We start from the raw sequence: 25,737 nt of genomic DNA on the forward strand, positions 1-25,737 counted from the left end.
AGTCTGTCACTACATGGCAACCAAGCACAGGCAAACATAAAGTGGCAGCTGACATGACTGTTTTTTTTATACTTACGTGTTTTTTTTTCTAACCACCAAAAAAAAAATCTATTAAGGAGGAAAGATACTTTTTGTTTTAATTGGCAGACTGCAAAGCTATCCATCTTCGAGTTGCAGTTTCTCCCCACAATAGCAGAAGCGAAACAAAGAAGGCAGATTAAACATAGTATGGCCTAATCTATATGCAGCAGAATTCAGCTTTTCTTGGCCCAGATGTTAAACTGCAGTGACTTTTCTGTTTTTCCTGGTGTTTTCCCCCCTTTTTATAACATACCGAGGTGGCGCAGTGGTTAGAGTGAAGTACTGCGGGCTACTTCAGCTGACTGCTAGCTGCAGTTCTGTCAGTTGTGGAAGACAATTTTCTTTTTTGCTTCTTAACTGCCACATATTTTGGATGGGGAAGTTGGGAGGGGGTTGTTGCTGGAGCGGTAGAAAGTTAGTCACAACAACATTCGGTATTCAAGGACTTTTGCCTGCATCTGATGGAGACTGCCTGAAGATTGTATCCAGTTGAGTGTGAAGAGTTGATTGGACAATGTGACGAACTTGTGGGTGTGGGGCACGGCTGTGAACTGTCAGCTGAGTGTGGAAAACCTGGAAGCTTTCAGATTCGGGTTTTTTTAGATGTGCCAACATGACATCTCTAATAAATTGGAACTTTAAGGAACCTCAGGCCTCAGAGCTTTATTTTGTTAGGGGTATTCCTTGGAACCCTGCTGTCAGCACTTCAAGCTGCATTTACTCTAGTGCTGACATAAGAAGAAGAAGCGGAGGCATCTGGAAAGGGACGTTTGACTTTTCACCTACTTATTTTCCCTGGAGATAATATCCCCTAGGAGATGGGATGGGAGGGGGGAAATTCCTTTGAGCTTTAGCTGTAGATTAGGGGTAGAGTGACTTGGAGGATGGCCAATGAGTGCAGGGGAACGGAAAGGGAGGGTTTTGGGTCTGAAAGTCAGTGTTGGCTGCAATTGGAGTTGGGTTCAGAATGTCGTGCTTAATAAATGGGAGTTTTACTTCAAAGGCTTTGTTTGAAATGCAATTTATTTGAGACGACCTCGAAACCTGACACCTGCACCCTGAGGTGATGCAGTGGTTAGAGTGCAGTACTGCAGGCTACTTCAGCTGACTGTTAGCTGCAGTTTGGCAGATTGAATCTCACTGGCTCAAAGTTGACTTAGCCTTCAATCCTTCCGAGGTGGGTAAAATGAGGACCCAGATTGTTGGGGGCAATAGACTTACTCTTTAAACCGCTTAAAGCACTATGAAGCGGTATATAAGTCTAAGTGCTATTTCTATATAAACGTCCCAGCCTGGACAGTAACATCTGTTCTCTCTAGTTGCCTGAGAATATTCAGGTACAGGTAGTCCTCGACCTGTGACCACAACTGAGCCCAAAATTTCTATCCCTAAAAAGCAAGATGGTGGTTAAGTTAATTTTGCCCCATTTTACAACCTTCCTTGCCGCAGTTAAGTGAATCACTGACGTTAGTAACATGGTTGCTAAGTGAATCTGGCTTCCCCAATGACTTTGCTTGTCACAAGAGGTCACAAAGGGAGATCACATGACCCCACAACACTGCAACCATCATAAATACATGTCAGTTGTCAAGCGTCCGAATTTTGATCACAGGACCCCTGAGGATGTTGCGACGGTCGTAAGTGTGAAAACAGGTCTCAAGTGCCATGCTTTTCAGTGCCACTGTAACTTCAAACGGTCGCTAAACGAATGGTTGTAAATCGAGGACTACCCATGCAGGTAACTGTACAGAGTCGCCCCAAAAGAGCTAGATGGGCAGCCTTATGAATTTAATAAACAAATAAAATTTAAAAAATGAAATAAAATTCAGGACAAACTTGATACTTACTTCACTTAGCTTCTTCTGCAAGTCCCTCACTTGCTCTGCATATTCTTCCAGGATGGTCTCCACCTGCTCTTTTCCAGAAAAGATTACTGATTTTTTGTGACTCCCGCTCTCCGATTCATATTTGGAAGAAAGGCTCTTTGGAGGACTACTGTGTGAACTAGGAAAATTGTATGAGGTGCTGTCTAGGACCGTACTGCTGTGCTTGGTTGAACTTGACGATGGTTTTGGGCTGGCCATCGTGGGGACCCCTAAAACACACAGATGGACCAAGAATTTGACAGTAATTGAAGAAAACACAGAATAATATAATGGTGGGGGGGGAAATGCAAACCTCTGTTCAATTCTCATTAACTGTTTTTATATTTTATCTTCTTAATTATTATTCTGTATGCCGCACAGTCGCTCCAACGGTCAGATAGGCAGCATATAAATTTAATGAAGAAATGAAAAATAAAAGTGATTTGCTGACTTCTCCAATCGGTAGTCACAACCATGACACCTGATAAGATAGGGCCATAATGCCAACCTATGGCGCGTGTGCCAGAGGTCTCACGCAGCGCCCTCTCTGATGGCACGCGAGCCGGCCCCCCAGTTCAGCTCCGCTGTGCATCTGTGCGTCATTAATTTAACAAGTGCAGCCATTCACTTAACAACTTTCATAAATCCAGCAGGTTCTGACAGGTTCTGGAGAACCAGTAGGGGAAATTTTGAGCAGTTTGGAGAACCGGCAAATACCACCTCTGGCTGGCCCCAGAGTGGGATGGGAATGGGGATTTTGAAATACTCTTCCCCTGCCACGCCCACCAAGCCATGCAGAGGTGGATTTCAGCAGGTTCTGACCAGTTCTAGAGAACTGGTAGTGGAAATTTTGAGTAGTTCAGAGAACCGGTAAATGCCACCTCTTGCCCCGCCCCCATCTATTCTCTGCCTCCTGAGTCCCAGCTGATCGGGGGGAAATGGGAATTTTACAGTATCCTTCCCTTGGAGTGGGGTGGGAATGGAGACTTTACAGTATCCTTCCCCTGGAGCGGGGTGGGAATGGAGATCTTACAGTATCCTTCCCCTGGAGCGGCGTGGGAATGGAGATTTTACAGTATCCTTCTCCTACCACGCCCACCAAGCCACACCCACAGAACCGGTAGTAAAAAATTTTGAAACCCACCACTGAAGCCACGCCCACCAAGCCACGCCCACAGAACCGGTTGGATTTGGATTTGGATTTGGATTTCACCACTGGGCAAAACTCACTTAACAAATTTCTTGCTTGGCAACATCAAATCTGGGCTCAATTGTGGTCGTAAGTCGAGGACCACCTGTATAAGCTCTGGTTCTGCTATGGCTCAGGACTGCTCAGCAAAATACCAAAACTTTGCTAGCAATCCAGTATATACTCTATGCAGGCAGATAAAATAATGTTGTACCTTCAAAACGATTGGGTTGCTTTAGGTGAGCCAGGTTTTGGCCACAGCAAATCTGAAAATATTTTGGGTCCACCTGCAGAAAAAAACAAGCCAAGTATGATTTGCATACGTGCTAATTAAACATACCTATGATACTGGAAGGAGAGGACCTTCCTTCTCGACGTGCAGTGGATTCTGAAGATAACTTGGCTGCTTCTTCCTGGAGCTTCAAGGTTTCTTGTGTTTTTTTCTGTAAGGCTTGCCTGAACAATTAAATGGTAGATCGTAAATGGAACTGGATTCTAGCACTGTGCATTCTTCAGAATTGATTTAAGTTATACTGGCCCAGCACCTCTTTGCTCCTTATTAAAGCAACTGTGTCTTTTCCCCCCAAACTTCTACCTAAGACTGGAAAAAAGAGTTGTGACTGTTTTGTGTTAAAGACACAGGTGCTTTAATGGTTTGACTTATTAAAGCAACTACATCTTTTTTTTAAAAAAGTCTAAGAATGAATGTGGCTGCTTTAATCATCAACAGAGAGGTGCTATGTTCATGCAAATTCCAATTCTGAATGAATCCTTCTGAATAATTTCCAAAATGGGCACAGCCCTACTATATTGGTAACACATTTCCTAAAGGTAAAGTGAAAGTGAAAAGCATCAATGCCTTTAACGCTTAAAACATGTCCAGAGGTTTCGTATGGTTCAGAGAAATGCTAATAACACTTATTCAGAGAAAATATTTTATTATTATAATAATATCCCAATTGAAATGTCTGTAATAGTATAAAAGCGGGTACTACCTTAGCTCATTAATATTCTTACTCATTCTTCTAAAACCTGCAAAAAATAACAATTATTTTATTGCAACATTACAAATCAAGTTCATAAATGTTTTGACAAATAAAAAGAAAATTACAATACTTGTCGTTCACGGTATATTAGATTGTTGGGGGCAATATGCTGACTCTGTAAAACCGCTTAGAGACTATGAAGCGGTGTATAAGTCTAAATGCTATTGCTATTAACTAATGTCTCACTTAGCAACATAAATGTTGGGCTCAATTGTGGTCGTAAATCGAGGATTACCTGTATAAGGAAATAGACAAGGGCTTCCCAGAAGAAGCCTAACCCTAACTCTATCCCCCAGGAACTAAGATCTGACACAAAAATTTAACTTGACTTAATTATAATTGGGTTTTTCGTTCCTGCTGGGGTGCAAATGGAAGTATACAGACTAAACCAGGGGTCTCCAATCTTGGCAACTTTAAGACCTGTGGACTTCAACTCCCAGAATTCTCCAGCTGGCCACGCTTGCTGAAGAATTCTGGGAGTTGAAGTCCACACCTCTTAAAGTTGTCACGGTTGAGAGGGATTGAACCAGAGAATTTCTTTCTCCAGGAAGGTTGAGTTTTTAAAGACATAGAGAGATGTTCAATCACTCAAGTCCCACTATAATCTAAAATATAGAGATATACAGACAACAAAAACACAGGCACCAGAATTTAGCACAGTTCCTGTATTTCTGCCAATCATTTGCATGGTTCCAAATGATTATAGACTTGGCATTTTCCATACATAGCAGAGGTGGGTTTCAGCAGGTTCTGACCAGTTCTGGAGAACCGGTAGCGGAAATTTTGAGTAGTTTGGAGAAATGCCTGACTATTTCTTGAGCGGCCATAAAACTAGCATATGTAGTTGAGTTAAGCATTCTGTTTTCTTCTGAAACTTTTCTTTTCTTGGATTTATCCATGGTTGGCCTACCAGGGGTTGAAAAGCTCAATAAATCGTATGCTGGCGGGTGTCGCATATTGGCGGTTGTGATGCATATTTTGAGTGACAGGGAGCCGCAGCAGCAGGGGTGAAATGACTGAAATGAAGTTCTTAGGGGCTCCTAAATCATACATTCTAATTTGCAGAGGGAGAAAATGGTTGCATTATATAATTAACATCTCTAAACATTAATTTTTGCCAGAACCAGAATAACTGCATATGAAAAGAACTTCTAAGTTATTTTAAACCACAAGCAGATCTGACCTGATCTAAGGTAACCTCGTAAATATAAAGTCATTTGGTTCAATCGTACGCTTATATAAGATGGATCTGAATTTTCCAATTGCATAAATACACACAATAGTCCTCAATTTACAACCAGGGGTGAAATGCTCCCGGTTCGGACCGGATTGCCCGATCCGGTAGTGATGGTGACGGGTGGTTCGGAGAACCGGTAGCAAAAATCCCTGACACGCCCCCCCCACCATGCCCAGCTGAGCCGCGCGATCATCAGAGGCTTTTTTTTTTTTACTTTTAAAAGCATTTCAGGCAACTCAGCTGGGATCGTCAGAGCCTTTTAAAAACATTTTTTTACAACCTCTTCAGCTGAAGAAATGCTTTTAAAAGGTTAAAAAAAAGCCTCTGATGATCCCAGCTGAGCAGCGCGATCGTCAGAGGCTTTTTTTTTTTTACTTTTAAAAGCAATGCTATCAAGTCCTGGGAGCAACCTAGAAGATTTATCACAGAGATGAATCCCAGGGACTACAGGTAAATCTCAGCGATATGGGGGGTTATTTGTTTATTCATTAAATTTCTTTGCCACCCATCTCATCTCAAGGCGGCTTACAACATTCAGGTCCAGATCCCCAAAATAAAGCGAATATTGTAACAATGCGAACCACAAAAAAATGTTGGAGCTTCCCAGTGCATATAAAAGTTATGTTTACCCTAGGCTCCAATTAATTAGCAATAGCAATAGCACTTAAGACTTATAAACCCCTCCATGGTGCTTTAGAGCACTCTCTGGGCGGTTTACAAAATCAGCATTTTGTCCCCGACAATCTGGCTCCTCACTTTACTGACCTCAGAAGGATGGGACGGCTGAGTCAACCTCGAGTCCCATCAGGATCGAACTCCTGACAGCGGGCAGAGTCCTGCATTCTAACCACTGCACCACCACGGCAATTAAGTGTGCTATCTAAAAAGACAATGTCAATCATCTTCATTTAACGACCCCATAATCCCTTGCAAGATGGAATCTGGGCAACTGAATGGAGCTAGCAGAGTGTTTTAATAGCCGGATGCCTTTCCTGTCGCCAATCCAGAGTTTTGTTCAGCAGATATATTCTCAGTGTGCCTAGAGAGAGAAATATCCGCCTCTACCTAGGATCGAACTCACAGCCTCCTGATTATGAGGGTGAGAGCTCCACCTCTAAGCCACTGCACCACTCCTAAAAAGACAATGTAAATGCCTTAATTAAATAATTCTGCTAAAAAAAAGCTAATCGTCATCTGAGTTTTCAGCGAGTTGCAATCTTTTTGCTCTCTGAAGCACAATGAAGCAAATTGGCAAGATAAAACGAGGTATGCCTGTAATCCAGAGGCATCACTGGAAATTTACAAGAATTCCTTACACTTTTAAGCATCTCTGTGTTATAGCAGAACAATCATTAACCATTAAACTTTCAAGCAATCTTTTAATCATTAATTCGGCAGCTTGCAATAGAAAGGCTCTGTGTTGGCTGTCTTTTCCTAGCTTATGCTCGCTTATATATATGAATATTCACATCATTGCCTAGGGTTAGGTAGTGCTTGACTTACGACAGTTCATTTAGTGACCATTCCAAGTTACAATGGCACTGAAAAAAATTGACTTATGATCAGTTTGCACACTTACGACCGTTGCCCCACCCTCCTGGTCACGTGATCAAAATTCAGAAGCTTGGCAACTGACTCATATTTATGACGGTTGCAGTGTCCCAGAATCACGTGATTCCCTTTTGCGACCTTCTGATCAGTAAAGTCGATGGGGAAGCCAGATGCACTTAAGGACCGTGTCATTAATTAAATAACTGTAGTGATTCACTTTACGACTGCGGCAAGAAAGGTCGTAAAATGGGACAAATTCATTTAACCACCGTCTCGCTTAGCAACAGAAATGTTGGGCTCCGTTGTGGTCGTAAATCGAGGACTACCTGTACATATCCTTCCTACTTATAAAAGCCGGGAGATAAGAAACAAGAAAGAAATGACAGTTTTTTCATTGTATTTGTTAAGCGCCCAGAATCTATGGGAGTGGAGGCTATAATAAATTTAAATAAATCAACAACGACCACAATAATAATAATAATAGTTGAAAATGGCAATTGAACAATAGGAGGTGAATGGCGTTGGTTAAGGAGGGAAAAAGTGACCCCAGAAGTTCATATCTAAAGAGGTAGCAGAAATGGTTGAGATTTTGACCAACTGGTTAGCTGCTATCTGGATGTATGAACAGGTTAGTCTACTCATTTGAAGGCTGCTTCTAATTTCAGAAAGTCGGTTTTCAAGGCATCACCTATTAGCAAGAAATAGGTGCACCTGTTTTGAGGTGGTATCGTCTTGGTGTTGGGTGCTAGAAGGAAGATTGGCAATGATTCCGGATTCCCCTTTGTGTTTGTTTGTTTGTTTGTTTGTTTGTTTGTTTGTTTGTTTATGTCATCCTTCTCCCCCATAAGGTGACTCTGGGCAGCTGTTGTACCTCACAATTTTAATCTCATGGTACGCTTACTTTTATTCTGCTCAATTCTTTAGCTTCGCACAACAGACCAAATTGTAAGTTAACCTCGTAAGCTGGGATCCAAATGCAGCTAAAGCAAAATGACACTGGCTTTTTTTGTGAATCAATCAAAGCCTCTGAGACATTGAGTTATTCATAACAGGAGCTTAGAGCTTAGGTAAGAGAACTAAGAGGGAAAGAAACTGATTCTGATGTTAAGAATATCCTTATTTGTGTGTTTTTCATCAATCAGAGTGGTTATCCAACCTTTCGGCTTGCCTGGGCTGCACTGGGCCGCATATAAAATATAGTTGATGTATATATAAATATATAATAAATATAATATAATAAATATACTATACTATACTATACTATACTATACTATACTATACTATACTATACTATACTGTATAAATAGCAAACTTCCTTCCTTCCTATATTTATTTATTTTATACGATCATATGGGGCCATACTACTGTTCGGGGCCAAATGTACCCCATGGGCTGTAGATTGGACACACCTGCTTCAGAAGGTCTTATTATTCTAAAAATAAGAAGATGGAGCAATATCTAGATGAAGGGATCAATTTAGGATCTAAGGATTCATTGAAGGATATAATTATACCTTCGTTGTTTTTTTTCTCTTTTCCCTAGATATATTTTCTCCTTCATGAACTCCTTGTACTCATCATGGTAATGAATATCAATTTTTTTTAAAAAAAACAAAAAACAAACCGTACCATCTGCGATATATGAATTTTGCTCGGTTCGCTTTGCTCCACTAATTCAAGTGTATTCGTAATAATAGGGAAACAAGGATCTTGTACAAAATCCCGACTTACGGAGGGCAATCGGTCGGATCAAACCCCAGTTAGGAGCCCTTCGGGGCTTCCCCTGCTAAGACAGCTGGGGTGCCTGGGAAGCTTCACCCATCTGCTGGAGCAGTCTGCCAGGCCTGGATGGCACCGTGGGGGTCCAACCCCTTCAAAGGGCTCAATCGGTCTCCGATCCTGGGGGGTGACTTGGGCTACCCATGGCATCCAGGTGAGGCTGGGCTGCCCCACCTTGAAAGCATCTCCCTTCAACACAGCCAGAGAATGGGCAGCCTCAAAAGCACAAGGGTACGGGGGACGCTGGGGAGCGCCTGCTCCCCGAGGCCCAAGGTGTGTCCCACCTGCTGCAGGTTGCCCCGCCCCCTGGCAACTCACCTGAGAAGGACCAGTGGGCTAAGAAATAGACTGGACAGATCACCAGCGGCCTGTGGAACCACAGTGGCCTCTGCTGTTGGGAGGTGGAACTGCAAGGGGCTTGGCTTGAAGGCCAAGAATGAGAAAGGAGAAACCGTACAGAGGTTTTGTTTCAACAAGGACAGCTGCCAAAATATGTTTTTGATCCAGGAAACAGGGAAAGGCTCAGGAAAAGATTTTTCCTCCCTGATGTATATAAGTATAAGGGGGAGGGAAAGGAAAGCCTAGTAATTAGGCTTGCAAGGTGTATTCGAGCCTAGCTCAATAGGCTCGAATACACTGGCAGCTTTAATCTATTTTTTTTCTTTCTTTCTTTCTTTCTTTCTTTCTTTCTTTCTTTCTTTCTTTCTTTCTTTCTTTCTTTCTTTCTTCCTTCCTTCCTTCCTTCCTTCCTTCCTTCCTTCCCTTCCTCCTTCCTGCCTTCATTTTATTTATTTATTTATTTATATAATATATTGTATTATTATATTATGTAAATAAATACATTATTTTTAATGTATTTATTTATAAGGTAAAGGTAAAGGTTCCCCTCGCACATATGTGCTAGTCGTTCCTGACTCTAGGGGGCGGTGCTCATCTCCGTTTCAAAGCTGAAGAGCCAGCGCTGTCCAAAGACGTCTCCGTGGTCATGTGACCGGCATGACTAAACGCCAAAGGCACACGGAACGCTGTTACCTTCCCACCAAAGGTGGTCCCTATTTTTCTACGTGCTTTCGAACTGCTAGGTTGGCAGAAGCTGGGACAAGTAACGGGAGCTCACCCCGTCACGCGGCACTAGGGATTCGAACCGCTGAACTGCCGACCTTTCGATCAACAAGCTTAGCGTCTTAGCCATTGAGCCACCACATCTCTCCCATTTCATTTATTTATTTATATAACGTCTTTATTCTTTTTAGAAATAACTCATGCCGTACTCCTTCCTCCTCCTATTTTCCCTACAACAACAACCCTGTGGGGTGGGGTGGGCTGAAAGAGGGAGTGACCCAAAGTCTCAAAGCTGGCTTTCATGTCTAAGACGGGACTAGAACTCACCCTCTCTTGGCAATTGGCTCAACGACACCCAACTGGTTTTCATGCCTAAGGCGGGACTAGAACTCACTGTCTCCTGCTGATTGGCCCAAAGTCACCCAGCCACCTTTCATGCCTAAAGTGGGACTAGTAGAACTCATTGCCTCCTGGTTTCTAGCCTGTGCCTTAAACACTAGATGTCAGCACTTCAAGCTGCATTTACTCTAGTGCTGACATAAGAAGGAGAAGCGGAGGTGTCTGCAAAGGGACGTGTGACTTTTCATCTACTTATTTTCCCTGGAGATAATATCCCCTAGGAGATGGGATGGGAGGGGGGAAATTCCTTTGAGCTGGGGCAGTAGATTAGGGGTAGAGTGACTTGGAAGATGGCCAATGAGTGCAGGGGAGTGGGGAACAGAAAGGGAGGGTTTTCGGTCTGGAAGTCAGTGTTGGCTACGATGGAGTCGGATTTAGAATGCCGTGCTTAATAAATGGGAGTTTTCTTCAAAGACTTTGTTTGAAATGCAATTTATTTGAGATGACCTCGAAACCTGACACTAGAGCAAATTGGCTGTGTGAACTTCCAAAATGCCCCAGCCAGCATTCCCTAGCTGGCATTCCCCATGGCTAGCTGGGGGATTCTGGGAGTTGAAGTCCACAAGTGGCCAAGATTGAGAAACATTGAGCTTGTCTTTGTGGGGAGTCTGTTTCCCCATTTGGTCAAGCTCAGAGGGTGAATAAGGGGACCCTGTCTCCAAGACCTGGCACTTTCCAGCTGTTTTGGGTGATAACTCCTAACATCCTCAGCATGGAAGGCCTTCAGAGGAAAAAGAATGTTTTCCTTCATGATGTTAATCCAGAGGTTTTCAAACTTGGCAGCTTTAAGACTTGTGGACTTCCACTCCCAGAATTCTCCAGCCAGCATAGCTTTATGCCAGCTGGCTGGAGAATTCTGGGAGTAGAAGTCCACAAGTCTTAAAGCTGCCAAGTTTGGGGACCCCTGTGTTAATCCTTATTGTCGTTGTTTGAAGTCATTTTAGCTAATTAGGTGGGACTTGTGGCTTATTGGTTAGATGCAGTGGTTAGAATGCAATATTGCAGGCTTATTCTGCTGACTGTCAACAGTTCAATTGTCACTGGCTCAAGGTTGACTCAGCCTTCCATCCTTCCGAGGTCGGTAAAACGAGGACCCAAATTTTGGGGGGGCAATATGCTGACTCTATAAACCGCTTAGAGAGGGCTGCAAGGCACTAGGAAGCGGTATACAATTCTGAGTGCTATTGCTATTGCTGTTCAGCAAATTACGTTGAAGCAAATTATAATTGCTAAATTCAGGCAAACGGTCTCCTGTTTTCACGAAGGCAGATTGAAGCTCCATCCAATTTTTATGGGCATTGTGGTTGCCATCTTGATGTTTTAATCACCCCTGTGGAATGCCATTCTCTCTCATGAAAGCTACATTCTTCTTCTTCTTTTAAAATCCATCTTGACCAATCATCAGGAGACAGTGAGTTCTAGTTCTGTTTTAGGCATGAAAGCCAGCTGGATGACTTTGAGCCAGTCACTCTCTCTTAGCCCACCTCACCTCACAGAGTTGTTGTTGTGGGAAAATAGGAGGAGGAAGGTGTGTGGGCTACCTTCATTGCCTTGAGTTATTTGTGAAAAAAATAATGAAAGTGGGATTCAAATAAATAAATACATTTACATCGTGACTTCACCTGTTGATTCTATCCACATGCATTTGTGTATCAGGTTGCAAAGTGGCTGCTTATAGGCTGTATAGGTTTTCATCACATCCTAATCCCTACATATTTATCTGCTAAAATATTACAACTGTTTTTATCCTGTCCCTCCTAATCTCTCTGCCTAACAGTTCAATTGCCCTGAAGTTGTAAATCTAAGCGCAGCATTCTCTCCTGTAAAATTCAGCGATGCCACAGCAGCCCTGTTTCCGCCAAATTGGCTAAAGAAGAGAGCAGATTTTCCACCATAAAATAATTGTGTGTGAGAAAGCGCACGGAGAGGTCATTCTGAATTAGAAGCTGGGGGGATCCCCAAAGTTTGAACAAAGGCAGACATTGTGAAGCAAAAAAAACACACACACACAGCTTGTCCTCAGCAATGAAACACCTACCTCTGACGCGCCTCTGACGAAATTCTGGTTTTTTGTCGTACTTTGCAAGTATAAGCGCTTCTCGTGCCAATTCTGATGTGGAACCGGCTCATGCAGTGACCTTGCTGTGTGCATCCAAGGGGAGAAGAGGACTTTGACGGGTGCCCTGGGGTTCATGCTTCACTCTTCTTTATGCACATGGCACATTGGGAGGCACTGAACACCAAAGAGAGCTGGTGAGGTGCAAAACCCGCGGGATCGGTAGCAGCCGGTGTCCTGCCTTTGTCTGGTGGGGTCACCTAGGCAACAAACTCCACCTCTGATAAGAGTTATGTGCTTGTGTGGGAACCAAACTCAATAACTTCGGGTGTCCAGTTTCGCTAGCAAAGTGGGCCCGTTCAACTGCTGTAGAAAAAGGACCCGTCTTTGCTCTTTGTCACGCTTCACAAGCCATGCCACAAACCTTGTAGATCAGGGGTGTCCAACCTTGGCAGCTTTTAAAGACTTGTGGACTTCAACTCCCAGAATTCCCCAGTTCTTTAAGACCTGTGGACTTCAACTCCCAGAATTCCCCAGCTCTTTAAGACCTGTGGAACTCCCAGAATTCCCCAGCTCTTTAAGACCTGTGGAACTCCCAGAATTCCCCAGCTCTTTAAGATCTGTGGACTTGAACTCCCAGAATTCCCCAGCTCTTTAAGACCTGTGGACTTCAACTCCCAGAATTCCCCAGCTCTTTAAGACCTGTGGACTTCAACTCCCAGAATTCCCTAGCTTTTAAAGACCTGTGGACTTCAACTCCCAGAATTCCCTAGCTCCAAATCTGGGAGCTGAAGTCGACAGATGTTAAAGCTGCCAAGGTTGGACATCTTGTTGTAGAATGATCTTCTCCACTGGTGAGTCCAAATCTAGAATTTCATGAGAAAAAGGAAAACAAGTTTCATCCACATAATACGATTGCCTGGGGAATCCCAGCTCAAAATACTGTAATGCTGTATTCCTCGATAACCTCACTAACCTTTTTTCTAAAACAGGTACTCCTACACTTACAACAGTTCATTTAATGACCATTTGAAGTTACACCAGCACTGAAAAAAAGTGACATGACTGTTGCAGCATCCCCATGGTCCAATGACCAAAATTCAGATGCTTGGCAACTGATTCATATTTATGACATTTGCAGTGTCTCAGGGTCATGTAATCCCCCTTTCAACCTTCTGTGAAGCAAAGACAATGGGGAAGCCAGATTCATTTAATGACCACATTACTAACTTAAGAACTGCAGTGATTCACTTAACAACTGTGACAAGAAGATCATAAAATGGGACAAAATTCAGTTACTAACCATCTCACTGAGCAACAGAAATGTTGGGCTCAATTGTGGTCGAGGACTACCTGTACAGTTTCTTTCTTATAAATTTGGCAAAACTGGACCTGGTATCACCAGATGAATTACAATGTGCGAAGATGAACTAAGAATCTAGTGAAGAGAAGGACCAGGGGAGGCATGATAGCAGTCTTCCAATATTTGAGGGGCTGCCACAGAGAGGAGGGGGTCAAGCTATTTTCCAAGGCACCTGAAGGCCAGACAAGGAATAATGGATGGAAACTGAACAAGGAAATAATCTGGAAATAAGGACAGTGAGAACTATCAACCCATGGAACAGAAGTTGCCTTCAGAAGTTGTGGGAGCTTCATCACTGGAAGCTTTCAAGAAGAGACTAGACTGCCATTTGTCAGAAATAGTGTAGGTTCTCCTGTTTGGGTGGGGTGGGGTGGGGTTGGACTAGATGACCTATAAGGTCCCTTCCAACTCTGTTAATCTTTTATCTGTTAAAGATATAATGGAACTATTACTTTCCATAATATGGGATTAGGTTGTAGACTGAAATTGCATTTTCTTTTTTAGCAGCTGTCATGAGTCAACATTTCTTATATTTCGGTTGTGATCAGCTACGATTCCAAGATTCTTTACAAGTGTAACATTACCAAAACCAAACACCATTTATCCTGTAACTGTGCACTTGATCTCATTCTTGCTTGTGAAGAACCTTATTTTTATTAAATTTCATTCCATTTATCTTGTAACTGCGTTTGATCTCTCTTTCGCTGGTGGAGAAACCTAATTTGTTTTTATTAAATTTCATTCTGTTATTTTTCTGCAAGCTGTCAGATTACTGTTGAATTTTGTTCCTGCCTTTTAGAGTATTGTTATTTTTATCCTGATAAAAGACCATTTTAAATTTTAAGATGCTCCCCTCAGAAAATTCATCCTGGACAAAGCCTGTCTAAGAGGCCACAAAATGTCAACAACAACCTGACAACAGTTAATCCATCAATCCTCAGAAAATGAACAATAAGGGGAAAAAATGGATTGAGTTGAACCAAAGAGAAAAGGTGACAGAGCCAGGAAAAATCAGACAGTAAGAAAAGCCCTGTTTGGGCATAATAAAAAAAAAGATTTAACATTTCCACCTATATCCATTCCCTCAATCTCTCTCTCTCTCTCTCTCTCTCTCTCTCTCTCTCTCTCTCTCTCTCTCTCTCTCTCTCTCTCTCTCTCTCTCTCTCTCTCTCTGTGTGTGTGTGTGTCTGTGTGTGTATACACATGTACAGTAAGTGTGTGCACAGCTTCTACCGTGTTTCCCCGAAAATAAGACCCTGTCTTATATATTCTTTTGAACTCTGAAATAAGCGCTTGGCCTTATTGCCATGAGCTCAAAAGCCCGATTGGGCTTATTATTAGGGAACGTCTTATTTTTGGGGAAACAGAGTAATGAAATAAAAAGCAGAATATTTGTGGAAGAATTGTGTACAGGTAGATATCTGTGTTTGAAAGTAGTTTGTGTGAGACAAAAGTCAGTATATTGAGATATGAGAATAATTTTATTAATGGGGTGTCTTATTTTACAAGGAATTTAATTTTAATTTGTAAGTCTTTCCTTACTTCCTGCCTCCCTCCCTCCTCCCTCCCTCCCTCTTTCTGTCTTCCTTCCTTCCTTCCTTCCTTCCTTCCTTCCTTCCTTCCTTCCTTCCTTCCTTCCTTTCCTTCCTTCCTGTCTGGCTTCTGTGAGAGATGTGTGTACACCCACACACAAATATCACATACATCTTTTCAATGGCATCTTTTATTCTCATCAGGAGTAAGAAAACTCCCAAACCTGGCCTGGAAATTATTGTGGAAACTTCTTGTTACGCCCGCCATCTTCTTCCTGTTCTTTTAACTATTTACTGATCCCGTAGAAGACCTGTAAGATACAGGTGGTCTTATTTGTTGACTTTTCCCTTTAGATTATGGTTTCTTTTATAGCAATCATCACTTTGTAGAAAAGAATCAAGTCATCTTGATATAATGGACTTCTGTTAACTGATCCAGCCCAAACTGGTAATGAGTTCAGAGAATAATGGACCCAGTGCATTCTAAGATCTCTCAAACAGATATTATTGATTAAAAGAAGGTCACAGAATCTGGTTTCTGGTTGGCCCCTAGAGGTTTTTTCTTTTAATTACATTAAACGTCTAGAAGCTGGGCTGTACTTATAGTTTTCCTCAGCAGACATATTGTACAACAGACATATTCTACAGAGGAATTATTGTGTCTGTCATCTGCACCTCTATAACTGTCTGGTTTGGTTCTGCAACCCAACAAGACAGACCCAGACTTCGGAGGATCATTAGAACTGCAGAAAAAACAATGGCTACCAACCTGCCTTCCATTGAGGACCTGTATACTGCACGAGTCAAAAAGAGGGCTGTGAAAATATTTACAGACTCCTCGCATCCTGGATATAAACTGTTTCAACTCCTACCCTCAAAACGACGCTATAGAGCACTGCACACCAGAACAACTAGACACAAGGACAGTTTTTTCCCGAACGACATCACTCTGCTAAACAAATAATCCCCTCAACACTGTCAAACTATTTACTAAGTCTGCACTACTATTAATCTTCTCATCCTTCCCACCACCCATCTCCTTCCACTGATGACTGTATGACTGTAACCTTGTTGCTGGTATCCTTAAGATTTATATTGACTGTATCAATATAATACCTAATATAATTTGATTGCTTATTTGTTCCCTATGACTATCATTAAGTGTTGTACCTTATGATTCTTGACGAATGTATCTTTTCTTTTATGTACACTGAGACCATATGCACCAAGACAAATTCCTTGTGTGTCCAATCACACTTGGCCAATAAAAATTCTATTCTTTTCGCAAGTATCGTTTGACATTTTCCTCCTCTATATTTCCTTGTTCATACAGATTTCTATAGTATGAATGAATTTGTCCTATTTTGAGTGCTGTTTTCATCTGCCATTTGTTTATCTCTCTTTTCTTTGAAAATGTTGAATATTTGGTAACTGGATTGGATTCTAAATTAAGAACCTGGAATCTGTATGCATGACATCTAATGTTGTTGAGAGTTCTTGGTATGTTTTCACTTTTGCACTTTGAAAAAGCTGATTCTGAAGAAGGTTGAAAAAACAGAGATAGGTTGTTTATCTTTGATCTGGTGCAATAAGCAAATCTTTTCATAATGTTCTACAAATGATAAGGTTGCCTTTTTTCCATGCAGGCATCCACCTATCATGATAGGAAGTCAGTCAGACAAACATAACATTAAGGTTTTAAGCAGGGGTGGGCTTCAAAAATTTTAGCAAGGGGTTCTCTGCCCGGTTGCTGGATGGGTGTGGCCATGGGGGGCGTGGCCTAGTCGGCCTCCTGTACCACGGCAGGGGGCATTTTTGCCCTCCCCTGGCTCTGGAGGCTTTCCTCTAGCCTCCGGGAGGGTGAAAATGGCTTCCCCAGGCTCCGGAGGCCCTCCACGAACATCTGGTAGGCCTGTTTTTTGGCCTCCCCGAGCCTCCGCACACATCCTGCACTTACCTGCATCCAAAACGGGCCACGTGGGGACTCCCAGGAGGGGAGAGGAGGGGTGGGCAGGGCCAGCCAAGAGTGGGATTTGGGGGTTCTCCGAACTGCACAAAATCTTACCTAGAGGTTCTCTTGAACCCCTGCGAACCCCCAGCAGCCCACCCCTGGTTTTAAGTCTGTTCTGTGTGTTGGCCCACAGTTCTCTTAACTGAACCACAGTGGCTGGGAATAATGGAATCTGTAGTCTCATACATTTAACAGAGTAACAGAGTTGGAAGGGATCTTGGAGGTCTTCTAGTCCAACCCCCTGCTCAAATAGGGGACCCTACACCATTTCAGACAAGTGGCTGTCCAATCTCTTCCTAAAAACTTCTAGTGTTGGGGCATTCACAACTTCTGGAGGCAAGTTGTTCCACTGATTAATTGTTCTCACTGTCAGGAAATTTCTCCTTAGTTCTAGGTTACTTTTCTCCTTGATTAGTATCCATTCATTGTTTCTTGTTTTGCCTTCTGGTGCTTTGGAAAATAGGTTGACCTCCGTCTTGTTTGTGGCAGCCCCTCAAGTATTGGAACGCTGCTATCGTGTCATCTCTAGTGGATATCAAACTATTTTGGAAGCCATCCGAGTCCTTAAGTTTGTACAGTTTCACTTCCAGCGCAGATGTTGTATGGAAATGACCTCTATCAACTTTATATTGCGTGCACTTTTAATCAATTGTAGCTAGCAGCTTCTGGAGTCCTTAACAAATCACTCCACTCTCTCTCTCTCTCTCTCTCTCTCTCTCTCTCTCTCTCTCTCTCTCTCTCTCTCTCTGGCTGTTGGTGCCTCTCTGGGCTGAACACTCTCTTTCAACAACAGAAGGCTTGAGAACAGAGGCAGTGGAGTGGGAAAAGCTGAAAAGAGCTAAGCTATCTCCTTCACATTTTGCAAGGGATTAATTTCACCTGCCTTTCCTGTTTTCCTGGCACAGTCTCATTCCCCCTTTATAAATTCAACCGGGCAAGTCGTTTGACATCCAAGCTCTACAGAGCAAGTGGGAAAAAAAAGAAAAGAAAAGAAAGAAGGAAGGAAGGAAAGAAGGAAAGAAGGAAGGAAGGAAGAAAAGAAAAAAAAAAGAAAAGGAAGTCTGGGCTTTGCCCCCCCTCCCCCCTCCTTTTCTGTCCCTGCTACTTCTGACAAGCCACAAAACAGTGAAGTTAGCAGAAAAGCCTGTTGAAGAACAAGAGAAGATGCTTTCATTCTTCAGATGCAATGAACTGAGGAAAAAACAGCCATTGTAATGGTAAATTGCCGAGGGACTGGGAGAAAGGGCCGATCATCAATCAAAGACGAAGCACTAGGAGCTCATTTTAAAAGTTTGCTCCCCAACAGATTGAAATGTCTTACTTTCTCTCTATCTTCTTGGTTCTTTTCTTCCTTTCTTTTGCTTTCTTCCTGATCCTGACACTGTGAAGAAGGTGGCCCAGCTTGGGCAATGTTCACGGAAAGAGATTTTTCAGAGAGAAAGGTTTTGCAGAGAGAGGAGAAATGTGTGGCGTTGAAAACATCTCACGGTGAAGTTGGACTGGTTCGACTAAGGTGGACGAATGTTCTCCTGAAGAATTCTCTGTCTAGCACCGTGGACTTCTTGTAGCCACTAGGAAAATGGACTTGTCTTTCTTGGCGATCCTTGAAGCCGACGATCTGGCAGAGGGTGAGATAATTCATCACAAATGTGGAGATTTTTCATCTTCAATGCTCATGTTCCCAGACTCTTCAGGTTACTGAGGGTGTGTTCAGAGGGCACTTGGAAGGACAAAGTGATGAAGTTTATGATGTTGGACAGTATAAACAGAAGTGTCATTTCTTCTTCAAAATCTAACTCAATCCATAAAGGGAGATACCTTTACTTGGAAGTATTGCTCCAAGGAGGAGCTCCATGGGGATTTACACTGAAAGGCGGACTGGAGCATAAAGAACCATTAATCATCTCCAAGGTAACCCTGTTTATTTGATTTAAATAAGAGTTTAACAAGAATTTAAAGCAACTTTAACAGTTAGAATTCCTTGCAAGAGTACCAGGTGAAGCAAAGCATTGATTCCAGGAAAGAATGAGGAAGGAGTGAGTCTTTGTCTTGTGATTTGTAGGTTGTTAACATTTTTAGGCCATTGTGAAGCCAAAGGGGAAAAAAAAAAACAATAACACGTATTTGGCACAGATCACCAGGTACTGTTTTATATAGATCCTTCGAAAGAGCAAATTTCAAAGATATGGAGACAATCTACATTAATGGCTTAAAACCATTTTTCTCTACTCAAGGTGGATCCTGTGAACTTCTGAGCTAATTTGTAACCAATAACGATCGAGATGCTTGGATTTAACATGATTTAGGCTCATTCGTTTCAGGATTAAAGTTATTTACTCCTCCTGATTAAGGTTATTTAAATCGAATGGGTGCTTAAAATTACATATTTCAGCTGAAAAGTTTAATAAGGCTCCAGTAAGGGTTGCAAAAAAAGACCCAATCACCTATATATTTTGGTCCTTTGGGTTAATATGTTCTGCATTGTTTTTTAAAATGTAAATGTTTTATTTGCAGTAAATGTTAGTTGCAAATATAGAATGTGCTAGACTTGTGCTAGCTGCATAAACATTTTATTTGAATCAGTATGAATCAACTGACAAGCATATATAAGCCATCAGGTTTCATTGAACATTTTGCAAAAGGGATAAAGAGTTTTCCGAGTATAAAAACATTTACATTTTTTACTCCATTCAAAGTTTAAAATAAAAAAAATCTTAATATGTTGGCTAAAAGGGGGATTTGTTGATTTCTGAGCCTTCCAGTTCAGAGTAGAAGCTTTCTTTCAACAATGTGCTCCAAAATTTTTCCTTAATGATTTGTTAGTTAAGCCACTATTCTATTTACATGTTAAACTATAGCTAAATACCACTTCATGGTTTAACATTGAGTGCGTGTGAAATTATTTTTAGAATCCTTTGGCATTTCTTTTAAGCTAAAGAAATGCAAATCCCTTTTCAAATGAGGGTGGCCTGATACGCCTCACAGGGAAAAATTATCAAGTGGGGGACGTGGTAAATTATTGTTTGTGTTAATTTATCTCCAAATAAAAGTTAGCTAGGTATCTTTTGAGACTCAAGCTTTGAGATCTGTAGTTCAGTTCCTTAGATTGATAGTATGAAATTTTAGTTACGATTTTTTCCCCTAAATTACTTTAATTACCAAAGAGGTAAAGATATTCAAAGAATTAATAGAAGATTTCTAACATACCAGCTATCTAGTAATTTTGCTTTTTCTTTTGGGATTTTGTAAAGGGGAAAGCCTAAAGAAAAAATTTAGGTTAGGTTTAAACTAGTTGTTTTTAGCTTACTTGGGAAATTGGGTGCTAGACCAACAGTTGTAGAAGTTTCTCAAAACTGCTGCGCTATTTCTCAGTAAATAAAGATGAGGTATATACTTACTCTGTAATATTAGCCTTGGATTTCATTTCACTTTCTTCATTTAAGGAAGTGAAAAGTACTGAAAGAGAAGCATTTAAAAGGAGTTCGTTTCAAACAATAATAGAACATATATACAGGTAATCCTCGATTTACAGCAGTCCATTTAGTGACTGAAATTACAACAGCACTGAAAAAAACTGACTTTTGACCATTTTTCACACAACCATTGCAGCATCTCCGTGATCAAAATTTGGACGCTTCGCAACTGGCTCATATTGATAACAGTTGCAGTGTCCAGGGTCATGTGATCACTTTTTGTGATCTTCTTACGAGCAAAGTCAATGGGGAGACCAGATTCACTTAACAGTTGTGTTACTAGCTTAATAACTGCCGTGATTCACTCTACAACTATGGCAAGGAAGGTCGTAATGTGGGGCAAAACTCACTTAACAACTGTCTCGCTTAATAACAGAAATTTAAGGTTCAATTCAGAGGTGGGTTTCAGCAGGTTCTGACCAGTTCTGGAGAACCGGTAGTGAAAATTCTGACTGGCCCCGCCCCCATCTATTTTCTGCCTCCCAAGTCCCAGCTGATCGGGAGGAAATGGGGATTCTGTAGTAACCTTCCCCTGGATTGGGGAGGGAATGGAGATTTTACAGTATCCTTCCCCTGGAGTGGGGTGGGAATGGAGATTTTACAGTATCCTCCCCCTGCCATGCCCACCAAGCCATGCCACGCCTACCAAGCCACACCCACAGAACCAGTAGTAAAAAAAATTGAAACCCACCACTCGTTCAATTGTGGCTGTAAGTTGAGGACAAAATGCAGTGTAGCAAAAGGACATGCTGGTGTCAAATTAGCATGAGGTAACAGCGTTCCGTGCACCTTTGGTGTTGAGTCATGCCGGCCACATGACCACGGAGATGTCTTCGGACAGCGCTGGCTCTTTGGCTTTGAAACGGAGATGAGCACCACCCCCTAGAGTTGGGAACGACTAACACATATGTGCAAGGGGTACCTTTATCTTTACCTTTACCTAACGAGTTCTACTCCTACAGTCCTGCAAGTTCCTAAGAGCCTCTTTCTAAGCAAATGAGAAACAGACATTGAATTTCCTTCCAACATTTTCCAAAATACTTCTCCTGAATTGTATTCAAAGCAAAGAACCTCAGGAGTGCGTGTATGATATCTGGGTGTATTTTTTAAAAAACTATTTGGCTATACAGGTAGTCCTCAATTTACAACCATTTGTTTAGTGACTGTTTGAAGTTACAACAGCACTGAAAAAAAAAAAAGACTTTTGATCGCTTTTCACATTCACAACCATTGCGGCATCCCTCTGGTCATGTGATCAAAATCCGGACGCTTGGCAACTGGTTCATACTTATAACAGTTGCAGGGTCATGTGATCTAAGCTTGGTGGTTTTCTTGTAGACGTTTCATGATCCAACTAGGTAACATCATCAGTGCTAGTAGCGTCAGCAATGATCTTGCCTGGTTTGGTCATGAAACGTCTACAAGAAACCCATCAAGCTCAAAGGGAAGCCCACAACAAGAAATAAAGAATATCAAATCACTGCTTATGATTTGAAGCAACCTAGATGTCAGCGTTTCGCTGGCATAGAGAGCAGAGAGAGAGAGAGAGAGAGATAAGTTCTGGACTTCTGCCTGCTAAATCCCTTTGATGTCCAGTTATCGTGGAAATGACGGGGGGGAGACATTCCTGGGAAATGACGAGACAAGGAGTCTGAAGAATGACTTGGAAGATAGCCAATGAGAAGCAGATATTTGGGGATCGGAAAGGGAGGGATTGGGGGGCAAAAGGTCAGTCTTGTCCGCATCGAGTCATGATCCGGTGGCTGTGCTCAATTAAAAGATTTCCTTAAAGATTGGCAGTTTGGAAATTCATTTATTTTGAGATAGCATCGAAGTCTGACACTAGAACTGAGGAGAAATTTCCTGACAGTGAGAACAATTAACCAGTGGAACAACTTGCCTCCAGAAGTTGTGGGTGCTTCATCACTGGAGGTTTTCAAGAAGAGACTGGACAGCCACTTGTCTGAAATGTTATATAAGGTGTTCTGCTTGCGCAGGGGGTTTGTTTGTTTGTTTGTTTTATTAAATTTATATACCGCCCTACTCCCAAAGGACTCAGGGCGGTGAACAGGCACAAAATAAAATACATAAATACAAAAGTTAGAAACATAATTAAAACCAAATTAAATAATTTAGCCCAAGACAATTAAAAATCCCAATAATTTAAAACAAATTAAAATTTCAATTTAAAATTTAAAAGAAAGGGGAGAAAATTAGGCCAGGCCAGCTTGCTGGAATAGGAGGGTCTTAAGAGCACGGCGGAAAGTGTGCAGATCCGGGATCCTCCGTATCTCCGGGGGGAGCTCGTTCCAGATAATGGGTGCCCCCACAGAGAAGGCCCTCCCCCTGGGGGCCGCCAGTCAACATTGTTTGGCCGACGGCACCCGGAGGAGCCCCTCTCTATGAGAGCGTACCGGCCGGTGGGAGGCTGTTTGTGGTAGTAGGCGGTCCCGTAAATAACCAAGTCCTAAGCCATGGAGCGCTCTAAAGGTGGTAACCAAGACCTTGAAGCGCACCCGGAAGACCACCGGGAGCCAGTGCAGCTCACGCAGGGTTGGACTAGAAGATCTCCAAGGTCCCTCCTGACTCTCTTACGCTGTTAAATGTATGAGATTACAGATTCTAGCTGCCCTAGGAAGGAGTAGAAGAAGGAAACAAGAGGATTATGGACCCACCCCAGATACTTGATTGTGAATGTATTGACAGCGGCTAGAATTGTGTTTGCTAAAAATTGGAAAAATGAGGAAATACCAACACAAGATGAAGTTATTAAAAAAAATTTATGGAATGTGCTGAAATGAGTAAATTGACATTTGAAATTAGAGAACAAGAAGACAAACAATATTGTAAGATATGGGATTTATTTTACCAGTGGCTAGATAATAAAACGTGGAAATGAAATATGAAATATAAAATGAATGTTATAATATAATATGTGAAAATAATCTTTATGGAATGATAATGCCATTGTTAAATAAATGATAAACGAGGATAATAATATAAAGATATATATTAGATTGATAATATGAGAAATTAGATAATTAATTAAATTATGAAGATGGGGACGAAGCACAAAAGATTTGTAACTGACCGACCGACACAGTTTGCAATTGTAATGGATGATGGAGGTTTTATGTTTTGTTTTAAAAATAAAAAAAATCTTTACTATCAATGTAATGATTTTAAATTGGGTGTTTTAAATTCTGGGGTTTTAAATCTGAGCTGAAATTATTTAATAATTTTAATTATTTTAAATTGATGTCTGTCCTTGTGCTTTTAATAGGCTGTACACCGCCCTGAGTCCTTCGGGAGAAGGGCGGTATAGAAATAAATTATTATTATTATTATTATTATTATTATTATTATTATTATTATTATTATTATTATTATTTACAAAAAAAAGAGGATTATGGACCCACCTCTTCATGCCTTAATTGCTGGCTACATGGGGGAAAAAAACAGAATTGAGTAATTGAACTGCAGTTTTGCTATGGGAAGTTTTTGCCAGAAAGTTTAAGTAAACTCTGATTCCAGAAATAAAAAAAATCCATAGTAAATTGCAGTCACGTGACTTCCAGAAGATGCCAATGGCCATAAAAACAGACCAGTTGCCAAGCACCCAAAATTTGAGCATGTGACCAGGAAGGGGGGTGGGGGGCCTGGCCACTGAAACTTTGAATTTGGGTTGTAAGTATCTTTTCCAAAACCCATCATAACTTCGAGTAGTTTCTAAGTAACCAATCGTAAGTAGAGGACCATTCTGTTGGTCAGCTTAAGCCAAAGTGATATTGACTGCTCTTCCATAAAGCAATACAAAATGTATTTATTTGTTGGTTTTTATCACCTTAATGGACCCTGGACGGGATACAACAGGATTTTTAAAACGGCATTAAAAACTCCCCATATAAATAATGGAAATCAACCATAACACAAGCTGCAAGGAAATTTGGCAGGGATACTGCCGAATGCAGCAAGATATTCCATGACTTTGAAGAGGAACATTTACCGGCATACAGTAATAAACTTCAAGGACTAAAAACATTTACAAGGGAGGAAACCACATTCTGCCTTTAAAAATAAAAGGCTTATTACAGCTAATACAGCTCATTCAGGCAACAACAATGGGACTGTGGGGTTTGGTTTCTACAACAACCAATTCCCTTAATGTCAGACATGCTTGAAGTGTGTTTTACATCATCATCATGAGTTCAGTTTCTGGCTTTTTTTTTTTTTCCTTCCCTTTTTTAGCCAATTCTGCTGTGTTATTTCAAGAACACCTAGAATATCATATGCCTGCTATTTAAAGCACTTTGTTTTTTGAAAGGCTTTATTCCTCATTGGATCAGGAGCGGTGTTACACTAAGCCATGGTTTGTTTTGCATGTCACATCACACCAGTGGTGAACTGGTTTGCTACCGATTCTCTGGCTGCGTAGTGCGCGCCAAAAGGAGGCTTGGGAAGGTATGTAGAACAGAAAGGGGAGGAAAATCAGCTGTGCCGCGGGGTTTAGCTTCGCTAGAAAGCAGGAATTCCTGCTTTCTAGCCAAGCTAAACCCCGCGGCACAGCTGATCATCGGAAACTGGTATCCGACGATCAGCTGGCTGTTCCTATCGTAGGAACTGGTAGCTTTTTAAAACTACCGGTTCGCCAAACCGGTAGCATTTCACCCCTGCATCACACCCTATGTACGGTAACAGAGTCAAAACTGTGACTCCGGGGTGCTGCCTGAGTTCATCCATACACATAGTCCTCGATTTCCAACCATTCATTTAGTGACCATTCAAAGTTGCAACGGCACTGAAAAAAGTGACTTACGACGGGTTCTCACATTTAAGACCTTTGCAACAGTCATGCGATCAAAATTGGGGTGCTTGACAATTGGGATGTATTTAGGATGGTTGCAGTGTCCCAGGGTCATGTGACACCTTTTGTGACCTTCTGACCAGCAAAGTCAATCGGGGAAGCCAGATTCACTTAATGACCGCATGAATTACTTAGCAACTGTAGTGATTCACTTAACAACTGTATCAAAAAAGGTTGTAAAATGGGACATGACTGGTGGTGGGATTCAGCCGGTTCGCACTGGTTCAGCA

General features: G+C 41.7%; 2 protein-coding genes across 6 annotated transcripts in view; one reads left to right on the forward strand and one right to left on the reverse strand.

Annotated features, from left to right (window-relative positions):
• CCDC158 (coiled-coil domain containing 158) overlaps positions 1–12,328 on the reverse strand; it is a 77,408-nt gene extending 65,080 nt beyond the window's left edge. For 2 of the 5 annotated variants that reach the window (XM_087874862.1, XM_087874860.1), the window contains exons 1-4: positions 8,700–9,063; positions 4,131–4,167; positions 3,476–3,591; positions 1,929–2,176 (exon numbers count right to left, since the gene is read on the reverse strand). In XM_087874862.1, the coding sequence (XP_087730988.1) occupies positions 1,929–2,176; positions 3,476–3,591; positions 4,131–4,156 (390 nt within the window). In that variant the 5' untranslated portion in view covers positions 4,157–4,167; positions 8,700–9,063. Of the gene's footprint in view, positions 1–1,928; positions 2,177–3,475; positions 3,592–4,130; positions 4,168–8,597; positions 9,064–12,246 lie in introns of those variants that run through there. The other 3 variants (XM_087874863.1, XM_087874861.1, XM_034431237.3) reach the window with 2 other exon arrangements.
• A 5,657-nt stretch (positions 12,329–17,985) lies between these two features.
• The window catches only part of SHROOM3 (shroom family member 3), a 230,430-nt gene continuing 222,678 nt past the window's right edge, over positions 17,986–25,737 (forward strand). Inside the window, exon 1 of the mRNA XM_087875242.1 lies at positions 17,986–19,081. Coding sequence (XP_087731368.1) covers positions 18,818–19,081 — 264 coding nt within the window. The 5' untranslated portion in view covers positions 17,986–18,817. The remainder of the gene's footprint in view (positions 19,082–25,737) is intronic.

This window comes from Pantherophis guttatus, chromosome 8, assembly GCF_059756535.1.
Source record: "Pantherophis guttatus breed Tessera chromosome 8, ASM5975653v1, whole genome shotgun sequence".
Classification (NCBI taxonomy): Eukaryota; Metazoa; Chordata; class Lepidosauria; order Squamata; family Colubridae; genus Pantherophis; species Pantherophis guttatus.